Source organism: Nanorana parkeri, unplaced genomic scaffold (assembly GCF_000935625.1).
Source record: "Nanorana parkeri isolate BGI_ZX_2015 unplaced genomic scaffold, ASM93562v1 scaffold844, whole genome shotgun sequence".
In the NCBI taxonomy this organism is placed as follows: Eukaryota; Metazoa; Chordata; class Amphibia; order Anura; family Dicroglossidae; genus Nanorana; species Nanorana parkeri.
In genome coordinates, this window is record NW_017307112.1 from 695,712 (window position 1) to 709,715 (window position 14,004).

At 43.6% G+C, this 14,004-nt stretch overlaps 1 protein-coding gene across 1 annotated transcript in view; it reads left to right on the top strand.

The window, feature by feature from the left end:
• Window positions 1-14,004, top strand: part of SMARCAD1 (SWI/SNF-related, matrix-associated actin-dependent regulator of chromatin, subfamily a, containing DEAD/H box 1) — a gene marked incomplete at its 3' end in the record, with an annotated part of 100,303 nt that overhangs the window by 39,207 nt on the left and 47,092 nt on the right. The window contains exon 8 of the mRNA XM_018565405.1: window positions 7,189-7,273. Coding sequence (XP_018420907.1) covers window positions 7,189-7,273 — 85 coding nt within the window. The remainder of the gene's footprint in view (window positions 1-7,188; window positions 7,274-14,004) is intronic.

Genomic DNA, 14,004 nt, shown 5'->3' on the forward strand with positions numbered 1-14,004 from the left:
CCCTGCTCCTATAGAATAAAAAAAATTGCGAGTTCTAATTTTTTTTCCTGTTGCATGATACTTGCAAAAATGTTTATCAATTCGATATTTTTAGGAAAAAATATACTATATTGTCAAAAGTATTGGGGACACCCCTCCAAATCATTGAATTCAGGTGTTCCGTGAAATTTCCTTGCTACTAAATATTTCACGGTCAACTGTTAGTGGTATTATAACAAAGTGAAAGCAACTGGGAACAGCAGCAACTCAGTCATGAAGTGGTAGGCCACATAAAATGACAGTGCACTGTGCGCTTCAGCATGCGCTGACCCGGCTCCAAGTTGCCAACTGTCTGCAGAGTCAATAGCTACAGACCTCCAAACTTTGTATGGCCTTCAGATTGGCACAACGACAGTGCGTAGAGAGCTTCATGGAATGGGTTTCCATGACTGAGCAGCTGCATCCAAGCCTTACATCACCAAGTGCAATGCAAAGCGTCGGATGCAGTGGTGTAAAACACGCCGCCACTAGACTATAGAGAGGTGGAGACGTGTTCTCTGGAGTGATGAATCGCGCTTCTCTGTCTGGCAATCCGATGGATGTGTCTGGGTTTGGCAGTTGCCAGGAGAACGATACTTGCCCTGACTGCATTGTGCCAAGTGTAAAGTTTGGTGGAGGGGGGATTATGGTGTGGGGTTGTTTTTCAGGGGTTGGGGCTTGCCTCCTTAGTTCCAGTGAAAGGAGCTCTTAAGGCATCAGCATACCAAGACATTTTGGACAATTTAATGCTCCCAACTTTGTGGGAACAGTTTGTGGATGGCCCCTTCCTGTTCCAACATGACTGCGCACCAGTGCACAAAGCAAGGTCCATAAAGATGTGGAGGAACTTGACTGGCCTGCACAGAGTCCTGACCTCAACCCGATAGAACACCTTTGGGATTAATTAGACCAGAAACTGCGAGCCAGGCTTTCTTATCCAACATCAGTACCTGAAGAATGGCCAAACATTCCCATAGATACACTCCTAAACCTTGTGGACATCCTTCCCAGAAGAGTCGAAGCTGTTATAGCGGCAAAGGGTGGGCCAAATCAATATTGAACCATACGGACTAGGACTGGGATGCCATTAGAGTGCATGTAAAGGCAGGCGTTCCTGCATATAGATATATATATATATATACACATATATACACATACATATATATACACACACACACATACATACACACACTACTACCAAAAGTATTGGAACGCCTGCCTTTACATGCACTCTAATGGCATCCTAGTCCGTAGGGTTCAATATTGATTTGGCCCACCCTTTGCCGCTATAACAGCTTCAACTCTTCTGGGAAGAGTTGAATATATATATACAGGGATATATATACAGTAATACCTTGGTTTACAAGTAACTTGGTTTGAGAGTGTTTTGCAAGACAAGCAAACATTTCTGAAAATGTTTGCCCTGATATACAAGCAATGTCTTGCAAGAAGAGCAAAATTTTGTAGAAAAGCGCCACCCGAATAAGGCTGTAGCAGTGCGAGTGTAAGTCTGTTTAACGACAATGCAATGTCACATTGAATAGATTCCTTGTTAAGGTTTCACGAAATGAAAGATTCCATTGAGTCAAGAGATATAAGTGCTTCTGTTAGTGATAGTCGTTCTACACAATAATCCTCCTCTCTCTCGTCCCCCTCACACCAGCCACGAAGGTACCGGTAATTGGTTTATTTTCTTAGCACTGCCCTGCGGCCCATTCTCCGAAGGGAGGGGCTCATGCTCTGCTTCAGTATGTCACAGTACATGTTGGCATTCATAGTTCCCTGAATGAACTGTAGCTCCCCAGTGCTGGCAGCACTCATGCAGCCCCAGACCATGACACTCCCACCACCATGCTTGACTGTAGGCAAGACACACTTGTCTTTGTACTCCTCACCTGGTTGCCGCCACACACGCTTGACACCATCTGAACCAAATAAGTTTATCTTGGTCTCATCAGACCACAGGAAATGGTTCAGGTAATCCATGTCCTTAGTCTGCTTGTCTTCAGCAAACTGCGGGCTTTCTTGTGCATCATCTTTAGAAGAGGCTTCCTTCTGGGACTACAGCCATGCAGACCAATTTGATGCAGTGTGCGGTGTATGGTCTGACCACTGACAGGCTGACCCCCCACCCCTTCAACCTCTGCAGCAATGATGGCAGCACTCGTACGTCTATTTCCCAAAGGCAACTTCTGGATATGACGCTGAGCACGTGCACTCAACTTCTTTGATCGACCATGGCGAGGCCTGTTCTGAGTGGAACCTGTCCTGTTAAACCGCTGTATGGTCTTGGCCACTGTGCTGCAGCTCAGTTTTAGTGTCTTGGCAATCTTCTTATAGCCTAGGCCATCTTTATGTAGAGCAACAATCCTTTTTTTCAGATCCTCAGAGTTCTTTGCCATGAGGTGCCATGTTGAACTTCCAGTGACCAGTATGAGAGAGTGAGAGCGATAACACCAAATTTAACACACTTGCTCCCCATTCACACCTGAGACCTTGTAAAACTAACGAGTCACATGACACCGGGGAGGGAAAATGGCTAATTGGGTCCAATTTGGACATTTTCATATTAGGGGTGTACTCACTTTTGTTGCCAGCGGTTTAGACATTAATGGCTGTGTGAGTTATTTTGAGGGGACAGGAAATGTACACTGATATACAAGCTGTACACTCACTACTTTACATTGTAGCAAAGTGTCATTTCTTCTGTGTCGTCACATGAAATGATATCATAAAATATTTAATATTGTGTTTTCACATTTTTTTTTTTTTCTTGTACAGTACTATTAAAGTATTGGGATGCTATATTTGTCTCAACAGGTCACTGAGTGTACAAAGCCAACATTGTTGTTGGCTGCTGTGCTAGTGAAAATTAACCGTTTCTGTCCATTACATCAATCTAACAGTATGAAATGGTGTTAGGGGTTTGCACACATATAAGGCTTTATACATATCGAGAGTGGTGTCTGAGGTTGTTTTATCATGTCTTATTAAAACCCCCCCCCCCCCAGTCTCTGCATGAGTCTAGAATCCGATATGTAGTGGCCACGTTATTGTAAGGCAACATGATCCTCCTCAAGAAGCATGGCCTCAGGTACTCAGAAAATACAAACAGCAGGTAGCAGATGGCTGGAGGTGACCAAAGGCAGGCATCAGGAACCAACTGAAGTTTCATTCAGTTGGCTCTTTGCAAGCAAGAGCAGTATGGTGGGAAAGAGCACTTAGCATGCGCGATACTCCACCCGGCTGATTAGGGTTTTTATGGTCATGCAAGACTTTATCACCCATTGAATCACCTAGTGTTTTGCTGACTCTGAATGCATAGGCCACAAGTTCCCCCGACCTTGCACAACTCTCAAATTAGAGGGTCAGCCTGTTGCCATAACCATTGCGGTTTCCAGTCTTGAGTGCTTTACGCTCCTATGGCGTTGTACCTGTTTAGGAAACATTTTCTGCAAAACTGGTCTTGTACTACTGTGAATGCAGTGGTGTTTTGCCTTTATGAAGCTTTAACTTTCAGTTGTGACGGTCTTCAAAAAATTTCCCAGATTACCTCTCGCATAGGTCCATATACATGCATAATGCACTTTGATCAAAGTACCAAGCTGCGGAACACTTGTGTAAGAAGCGTTTGATGCACGTGAGATTCGAAGGGCTTCTCTTCGGATCGATTTTTGGTACTACTATGAAGGATGCTGCTGGTGGCAAGAGCACTCATCTTTCTCACAGAAAGAAACTAAGTGGCAGACTTTTCCCTCTCTCTGACGGTTAAGAAATGTTTATTTTGTTATACCACTCGGTTGACGTCCTTGTCAAAACCCCCTAAGCCTGGCTTCCTCACTTCCCAGAGTGGAGGGACATTTGTGAGCCTTTGTGGATGCATAGTCAACTGGCATCTTCGATGGTTGTAGAGGCGATATCCCAGGGCTTCAAACTGGACTTGGACTACCAGTTCATGGCCCTGCCCTTTGGCACCTCGGGTGTTGACCAAGTTCCTGACCCCAGTATTATCCCTGTTGTGTTTTTGTGGATTCCCCAGAAATTACAGTGGTTTGGGTGAATTCTAAACCTTCAGAAATCATCACTGGAACCAACTCATCATTTTGAAATTCTGGGTCTGGATCTTGGACACAGCTTGGGCCAGAGTGTTTCTTCTACAGGCAAAACTTAAGACTCTCTAATTTGAGATTTAAGCTCTCTAGTACAATGTCATGGGACAAATCTGGTCTCTGGACAGATCGATTTGTTTGGCACCGAGGACCAGGTTATCCTTTACTTGGAGGCTTAAAAAGGGGACACTGAAATGTGGGAAGTCCTTTCTTCACATTTTTGGAAGATCCTCATGACTTGGACTTGGGAAGCTGCTGCAGTGGAGGTAAGAAACGACAAACAGGAGAGAGACAGCAGAGAAAGAGAGAAGAGACAATAGATAGAAACAGGGGAGAGAGATAGGAGAGAGCGCGAGGAGAGAGAGAGAAGAGGGCCGGTTCACACCACAAAGTCTGCGCTCCAGAGTGTTCGGCTTCTAGAACGCATCAGGGGCAGGAGGGGATGTGGCGATGCATTGAAGTCAATGGCACCGGAGCCATGCACCGCGCCCTCAGTGTGATTAATGCCTGCGTTCTGGGGGCGAGATGCATTGCTCCGGTGCCATTTACTTAAATGCACCGCCACATGCCCTCCCGCCCCTGAATGCACGTGTTTTTTTTCGTTGGTAGATCTCAGTGAGCTAATCATTTGAAAAGTAGATCTCCAGACGAAAAATTGTGGGCGCCCCTGCCTTACTGTCTTGTTTCAGAGCTTGTTGGGCTCTCACGCCTTGTTTAAGAACTTTAGTTTCGGGAGTCTCCCATATAGATGCCCCTGTTCATTCGACCTGGGACTGAGATCACAATCTGGTTTTCTTTGCACTTCAGAAACTGCCATTTGAACCCATCAGAGACCTCCTTTTTACTCTCACCCAGAAGATGGACCTCTTGTAGTCACCTCTGCGAAGCGAGTACCTGAACTCTGCTTTGTCCTGCAAGGAACCCTTTCTGGTTTTACATAGGGAAAAGGTGGCGTCGGGGTCAAGGACTTCTTTCTTGCCTAAGGTAGTTTCTGCCTTTCACCTCAACTAGCACATCATTCTTCTGTTTCTCTGTCTGGCTCCAGGTCAACACAAACACCTTTCTCTTGCCTGAATGTGGTTTGGGCTGTGAGAGGCTATTTTTCAGAAAGACAGTTTCCTATTCTGTCATTACATAAGGCCTCCATAAATGTGCACTGGCTTCTTGCTCCACCACCGCTAAGTGGCAAAGACAGACCATCATTCAAGCTTGTAGACTTAAGGATTAGGTTCACTTTTTCCTGATCCACTCGATCTGCAAGTGCTATTTGATCTTTTTGGCATCAAGCAGCTTTCCCAGATTTGCATGGCTACCACTTTAGGTGGCTCTTTAAGCTGCAGGCATCCTTTATTGGGAGTTGATTGAGAAACATATTGGTAGTAGAAGGGGTTATCTTCAGCTGTCCAGTCCTCCTGGTTGTAGTATAACCTGGAGGTTAAAGATTTCCTTTGTCCCTCAGTGCACTCCAAGAAAAGTGTTTTTCTGAGAGTATAAAAATCCTATTTTAATGTGCACATCCTATTTACTGCTCCTTAATTTATTTTATGTACTTTAAAATGGACCTAAACAAAAAGGTAAGCTTCATTTCACATAAATAACCATACAGAAGTAGGTTAGGATTGTCCAATAGACTCGGGGGAATTTATCAAAGCTGGAGCAGTTGCACATGGCAATCAATCAGCTTTTTTCAGTTCGTTCAGTTAAAATTTGCAAATGAAAGAGAAGCTGATTGGTTGCCATGCACAGCTGCTCCAGATTTTGTCTGCTCCGGTTTTGATAAATTTCCTTCTGTGTTGTAAGTGGAAAATAGCAGGTCCAGTGATGAGCTTCAGTGGCAATTGATCTGTAGCAGCTCTGAATTATGGACATATTGTAGAGCTGGGCACACACCTTACAACCATCGCAAGACTTTTGTCTTGCGATGGTTGTCAGGTACTTAAAAAAACGTACGATCTGCCTATGTTGCATAGGCAGATCGTACTTGCGATGATTGCAAGCCACGCCCCCTGAGGGGTGGGCTTCCGATGACCGCAATGCCGAACGGGCAGTGTGCGCTTGCGCACACCGGCTCGTACGGCTGTTATCGTACGGACATGCCACAAACACGCCGAACATCGTACGATGCTCGGCGGGTTTTCGAACATGTCCGTAAGTTTAAAGTCGTGCGACCTTACAGTAGTAGAGGTCGCACGGCTTCCACACACCTTACGATAATCGTACAATCGTGGGATTTCCCGCGATTATCGTACGATAATCGTAAGGTGTGTGGGGACCCTAGGACAGATCCAACATGGCCATTTATTTAATTGGTAGACCAAACTTTTTTTTATTTTAAGTTGCCTTAAACCTTGTACTGTTTACTTGCCTGTCGCTGTATATCAACCTTTAACCTATACTGTCGTGTTTACTGTACATTATTTACTGTGCCATTACCATTTATACCAAGGACCCTTACCTAAATTTACATAGGTGGCCTTTGTGCATGTAAGAACTGCTTCTGCCCCCATTTAAGTCTATGGGAACTTAAATGCAGCTTGAAGCAGGTCAAATGGACTTGGTCAAAAAAGTATGACCCATCAAATCAAAAGTGGCTCACACTGATGTCAACAGAGCTCTTCTTGTCGAAACAGATCCTTGCATCCTGAAGTATACATTACGTACGGCAGGATCTCGCTAGAAAACCCACAACTTTCATCAAAAATGTGCTTTTAATTGTGACACAAAAATAAAGTTGCAATATAACAAACCTGGCCTGGTTTTATTCATTGTCTCTCTTCTCCCTGAGGTTTAACAGCCATCAGATTGCTTACATAATCCCAACCTCTTCTGTGCTCAGAACAGACACACTTGCTAGTCTTTTATTCGTTTACACTGTTTTATTTCACTTTCTTCCTCTTCATAAGTTGAACACTTTAAGCCTATTTATAACTTGAATTGCCTTTTTGCTGGCAGCATTTGTTTAGTTTCATGGATTTTGATTGACACGGTAATGTTTAATTTCTTGATCCGTAACTAATATGATAAAGACATTCTGTAATTATGCAATATTTGTTTTAAATAGGAGCTTAGAGAGGTTCTTCAAGAACATGACTGGTCTTTTCATGAAGCACTTGAGGCATTGAAGTTGTTTGCTGAAGATGAACAAGGTAAGTGGGCCACATTTCATGACTTTGCCAAATCGCTGATTTTTTTTTTCTCCTATTAATGAAACAATAAAAATACATATACTAATGTGTAGTATGGTGTCTAATGGAATACATGCAAAACTAAAAACAAATGTGTTTTTTTTTTCTTTTTTAATATAATGTTTTGTATAAAATACTGTGCCGGCTGTTACTCATTTTTTTATTTTCTATTTTAAGCTCAGGATATCAATGGTAAAATATACAACAGAAATATGCTGAATTTCTTGTCAGGCTGGGGCTTAAAGTATGTTTCCATTCAACATTGAGAAAACCCCACTATGTTTGTTCCCATTCACACATATCTAAAAAAAAAAAAACCTTCTTTCTTTTTTTTTTTTTTGTATGTCTTTCTTTGGTGAAAGGCTTTATTATTTATTACAGGTATTTATATAGCGCCGACAATTTACACAGTGCTTTACATAGTTGCACATTCTCCTCGGTCCCTGCCCTCAAGGGGCTTACAATCTAAGTTCCCTATTTCACATGCATACATACTGGGCCCATTTTGACACTCTCTAAGGACATGCTCGTAGGTTAATTGGCTTTTGTCTAAATTGGGAGGAAACCCACGCAAGCACAGGGAGGACATCCAAACTCCTTGCAGATAGTGTCCTGACCGGTATTTAAACCAGGGGACCCTTAGTTCTGCAAGGCAGAAGTGGTAACGACTACGCCACTGTGCCACCCACTACACCACAAGCTACTCTGAGCAGTTTGAAAGTGAAGGTAATTCCAATCGGTAATCAGTTATTCCCTGGATCGACAATCTCTTGTGCTTCTTATACCTATAAGAACTCAATATCCAGTAATATTCTGTGCATTTAGGAATACGTCCAGATTTTTTTTTTTTTAATCAGTTAACTCCGCTAGCTAGAACTAGCTCCAGGGGGAGTCTATTCCACATGTTCACAGCTCTAACTGTGAAGAATCCTTTCCGTATGCAAAGGTTAAACCTCTTTTCCTCCAGACACATAGTACCCCCCTTGTCCTTTGCAGTGACCTTAAAGTGAATAATTTAGCAAGCTCACGTTATGAACTATTTATGTTTTTATACATGGTGATCATGTCCCCCCTTAATCGCCTCTTCTCCAGAAAGAACAAATACAGGTCAGTTAATCTTTCCTCATAGCTGAGTTCCCCCATGCCTCTTATGCGTTTAGTTGCCCTTTTCTGCACTTCTCCAGTTCCAAAACATCCTTTTTGTGAACTGGTGCCCAAAACTGAACTGCATATTCCAGATGAGGTCTTACTAATGCTTTGTACAGGGGCAGGATGATGTCTCTATCTGTGGAGTATAGGCCCCTTTTAATACATGAAAGTATTTTGCTTGCTTTAGAAACTGTGGCTTGACATTGCATACTATTATTGAGTCCATGGACTACCAGAACACCCAGATCTTTCTCCATCATTGACTCCCCATACATACTCCCCCGAGCGTGTACGAAGCATGCATTTTTTAGTCCCCAAGTGCATAACTTTACATTTATCAACATTAAACCTCATTTGCCAAATAGATGCCCAATCACACAGTGCATTCAGATCTGCTTGTAAGTTGGAGACATCCTGTAAGGACTGTATTCCACTACATAAAACTTAGCGTCATCTGCAAACACTTTTAATTAACTCTATATCATTTATAAATAGATTAAATAGTAAGAGGCCCAACACTGAACCTTGGGGGACACCACTAACAACCTCAGACCATTCAGAGTACGAATCGTTGATCTCTACTCTCTAAATACGGTCCTTAAGCCAGTTTTCTACCCAATTACAGATTGAATACTCCTATACCTACTGACCATGTGGGGAACTGTCTAATGCTTTGCAAAGTCCAAGTATACTATATCCACAGCCATTCCTCTGTCTAATTTTATTACTTCCTCATAAAAACAAAGTAGGTTTTTTGACAACTTCTGTCTTCTGTGAATCCGTGCTGACTATCGCTTATGATATTATTTTCAAACAAAAACAATTACATGTGATCGTTGATCAAACTTTCAAGTATCTTGCCTACTATTGAAGTTAAACTTGCAGATCTGTAATTACTTGCTAAAGACTTTGATCCCTTTTTGAATATAGGCACCACATTGGCCTTGCGCCAATCCATTGGTACCAAGCCTGTCATTAGAGAGTCTCTAAATATTAGATACAATGGCTTTGAAATTATGCCATCATACATGTATTTTTCTTGCTAGTTATGCGACAGCCCTGGTATGACAGACATGTTGCTTTCACTGTTTAAGGGCTTGTTCACACCAATTGTGGTGCGTTCCAGAGCGGTAGCTGCTGAAACGTACCGCAATCGCTTACAAAACTTCCCCTTGCGTTCTGCGGCAGGAGGGGGCGTGGTGGTGCATTGAAGTAAATGGCACCGCAGCCACGCCCCCCGCCCGCATTGCGATCGGACGCGTGGCAAACATTGCCTCCGTTCCACTGCAAAGGCAAAAAAATAGAGCATGCAGCATTTTTTGCGTTTGCAGTGGAACGGAACGGAGGCATTCTTTTGCCACGCGTCCGATCGCACTGCGGGTGGGGGGGCGTGGGTGTGGCTGCAATGCCATTGACTTCAATGCACCGCCAAGCCCCAGAACGCAGGGGAAGTTTTTTGGCAGGTTGCGGTGCGTCCCAGCAGCTACCGCTCTGGAACGCACCGCAATTGGTGTGAACAAGCCCTAAAGAGATTATTGAGGCACACCTGTTGATGGATCCCCCATGAACAGAGGAATGCTACAATGGTCTGCGATCACACTACTGTATGATCAAAAAAATTGTTCCTGTTTTTGCTGATTATGGGCTTTCTAGCAGCTAGGACTGTGATGATCAAAATCATTAGTGCAGCTTCACATTTGTTTGGGAATTTTGTGGATCCCTGCTATCTCAGTTGCTACGCAGCTTAACTATCTTCCAAAACTCCCAATCAGTCACATATGTGGCATAATTGAAAAATGCCAGCTTTAGCCCAGATAAATCGCCTAACCCTTTGTGACATCTAGTGTTTCACAAATGTACTGTGGTGTGTGTGTTCAAGCGCTCACTGATATGTATATAAATTTCACGTATGTATATATGTGTGTATAAATTTCACGTATGTATATGTGTGTGTATATTTTATATTGCCAAAAGTATTGGGACACCCATCCAAATCATTGGATTCAGGTGTTTTAATAACCTCCATGGCCACAGGTGTATAAAATCAAGCACTTAGGCATGCAGACGCTTCTACAAACATTTGTGAAAGAATGGGTTGTTCTCAGGAGCTCAGTGAATCCAAGCGTGGTCCCGTGATGGGTTGCCACTTGTGCAATAAGTTCACCTCTGAATTTTCCTTGCTACTAAATATTCCACGGTCAGCTGTTAGTGATATTATAACAAAGTGGAAGCAACTGGGAACAACAGCAACTCAGCCACGAAGTGGTAGGCCAAGTAAAATGACAGAGCGTGGTCGGCTCATGCTTAAGTGCGCAGAAGTTGCCAACCGTCTCCAGAGTCAATAGCTACAGACCTCAAAACGTCATGTGGTCTTCAGATTGGCACAACAGTGCGTAGAGAGCTTCATGGAATGGGTTTCCATGGCCGAGCAGATGCATCCAAGCCAAGTGCAATGCAAAACGTCGGATGCAGTGGTGTAAAGCACGCCGCCACAGGACTCTAGAGAAGTGGAGACATGTTCTCTGGAGTGACGAATCACGCTGTCTGGCAATCCGATGGATGTGTCTGGGTTTGGCGGTTGCCAGGAGAATGTCACTTGCCTGACTGCATTGTGCCAAGTGTAAAGTTTGGTGGAGGGGGATTATGGTGTGGGGTTATCTTTCAGGTGCTGGGCTTGGCCCCTCAGTTCCAGTGAAGGGCACTCTTAAGGCATCAGCATACCAAGACATTTTGGATAATTTCATGCCCCCAACTTTGTGGGAACAGTTTGTGGATGGCCACCTTCCTGTTCCAACATGACTGTTCACCAGTACACAAAGCAAGATCCATAAAGACATGGATGAGCGAGTTTGGGGTGGAGGAACTTGACTGTCCTGCACAGAGTCCTGACCTCAACGCGATAGAACACCTTTGGGATGAATTAGAGCAGAAACTGCGAGCCAGGCCTTCTTGTCCAACATCAGTACCTGACCTCACAAATGCGCTTCTGGAAGAATGGTCAAACATTCCCATAGACACACTCTTAAACCTCATGGATGCCTTCCCAGAAGAGTTGAAGCCGTTATAGCTGCAAAGGGTCGGCCAACTCAATACTGAACACTACGGACTAAGACTGGGATGCCATTAAAGCGCATGTGCGTGTAAAGGCAGGTGTCCCAATACTTTTGGCAATATTGTGTGTGTGTGTATGTAACGAAGTCATCTCGTGGCCCAACGAAGTACTGATGGGGTGGTCATAATAATCTGGCCACTCAGTGTATATCTCCCTTTACTTCCTGGAACTCTGGCATATGTGACTATGAAATGTGACCATGCACATCATCTCAGGGGAGAAAAATGCCTTTTCCCTCATGTCTCATGAGATTGCAGATGTGATTTCCCAGGAATTCTCTGCTGATGTAACCTTACCAGGACTCAAAACTCTTTGGCACATTACATCATTTTGCCAGATGTGGAACCAGGAAGTAGATGAACTCTATTTTAAGTAAAATAAAAATGTTTAATGTAATATGATTTTAAATCAGCATGCAGATGTGATTTTTTTTTTTTTTAGGGAAAGTGGGTAAAGGTCAAAGTGAAGAAATATAACCATTGATCTGCCTGAAATTCAGTGTGCTCCTAAATTCCTGTTTGGTCTGACAACACAGTGCTTTACTGAAATCTCAACCAGCGTTGTCAACCCTGCCAGAACATAACCTATTCCTTGACCCCTCTCTGTCTCTCTCCGCGTGTATACATTATTTTCTTTCCAAGCAAAACTGTGTTGCTGTCTTCACTCCTAAGAGCCTACCCATGGAGTGTGTGTAGAGTAGGAGCTCTTGGCAGATACAGTTCTGGGGTGTGTACCAGTATTGGTGTGAACTGAGCTCCCATCATCTGCCCCTGCAAGAATTTTACAAGTCTGGTGATGAAGTCATGGGAGTAATCAAAGCTGTTTCTTGCTACAGGAACGAGGTAAAAGAAAAAAATAATGCTGGGACATGCTCTAGAGGGGAAGAGGAAGGTCTGGGGGTCAAGTTGGGTAATGCCTGGACAATTCACCATCTGTTTTACCTATTTGCCTGATTACATTTATGAATTCCAGACTTTATCCTTGCAGCAAAGAACATAAAGGCTACTGAACAGGCACAAAGATTTCCATTGTTTGTGCCTTCTAAGGAAAGGATTTTAGTCCATAAAATAGATGCTGACTCTGATTGAAGTCTGAACAAAAATGGCGCTGGCCTTTTGGCGAAAGGATGTATAGGAGCATTGTCAGGAGTTCAAGTCCTACACAATTCTAATATTTTATGCTACATCAACTAGCTTTAATCAAACTCTGCTAACTTGTATCACTAACCTTTAATGTGAACCTTTGTTTTGCTCATGCAGAACTAAGTGAAAGATTTACTTAGCTCCTCCCAAGCTTTTCGTTCACGCCTGCGTTCAGCTGCCAGGAAAAAAGTGAAATACCAAACAATATTAGGCACTAATGAGTATGTGACTTAAGGTGCCCATACACCTGCCCTCCTCAGCGGGGAGGGCTTGCAATGATCGCAAGTACGATCTGCCTGTCCAAGAAAGTCGTGCGATGGTTGTAAGGTGTATTGGCAGCTTAAGACTTGGATAAGGTGCATGGTCCAACAAAAGCTTCACTTTAACCTCAAAGCTTAAAACCTTTTGCTTTCTAAACCCAAGAACAAAAATTGAATCTGTTGCAGCTTACCAGTCCTTAAGGTGCCCATACACTGCACGATTCTCGTACGAGAATCGCGGGAAATCCCGCGATCGTACGAGAATCGTGAATCGAGAATCGTGTTGTCTGAGGAGCACGCTAGAAAACCAGCCGAGAATCGTACGATTTTCGGCTGGTTTTTAGCATGATCATAAGATCAATGCCGCACGGGCCGGTGTGCGCACGAGCACACTGCCCGTTCAGCATTGCGATCATCAGAAGCCCGCCCCTCAGGGCGCAAGTACGATCTGCCTGTCCAAGATGGGCAGATCGTACGTTCTTGTAATTACTTTACAACCATCACAAGACTAAGGTCTTGCGATGGCTGTAAAGTTTATGGCCACCTTTTAGATGTGGTGGCGGTGTTTTTTTTGTTTTGTTTTTTTTTTTAGACTTTTCCTTTACATTGACCTGGTCAACCTGCCAGTAACACACTTCCTGCCCTAGGATGGCAACACTACTGTATCTATGGAGGCGGAACATTGTTACCCATGGAGAGGAAGTGTTAGGGCTACAGCACACCACCCCCTCGCTTCTCCGTGGCATAGAGGGGTGTTCCACAGAGAGAGCTGGGAATAATAACTGATAGCAGTCAGCAGAGGCAGAGAACACAGGAAATTATTAGCTGACCAGATTTCTGGCAGGATCAACAGGTATTTTTGTTGCACATATCGAGCAAGTATACTAAATGACCTTCAAGTGCATATTTAACAGGCCGAAAGACTGCAAATTAGAGAAGTTCATTGTAGGGGTTTACATGCACTTTAACCCCTTAAAACCTAGCCACCAACCATGAAGCGTATGTAAGCCCATTCAGTAGATTGTAATA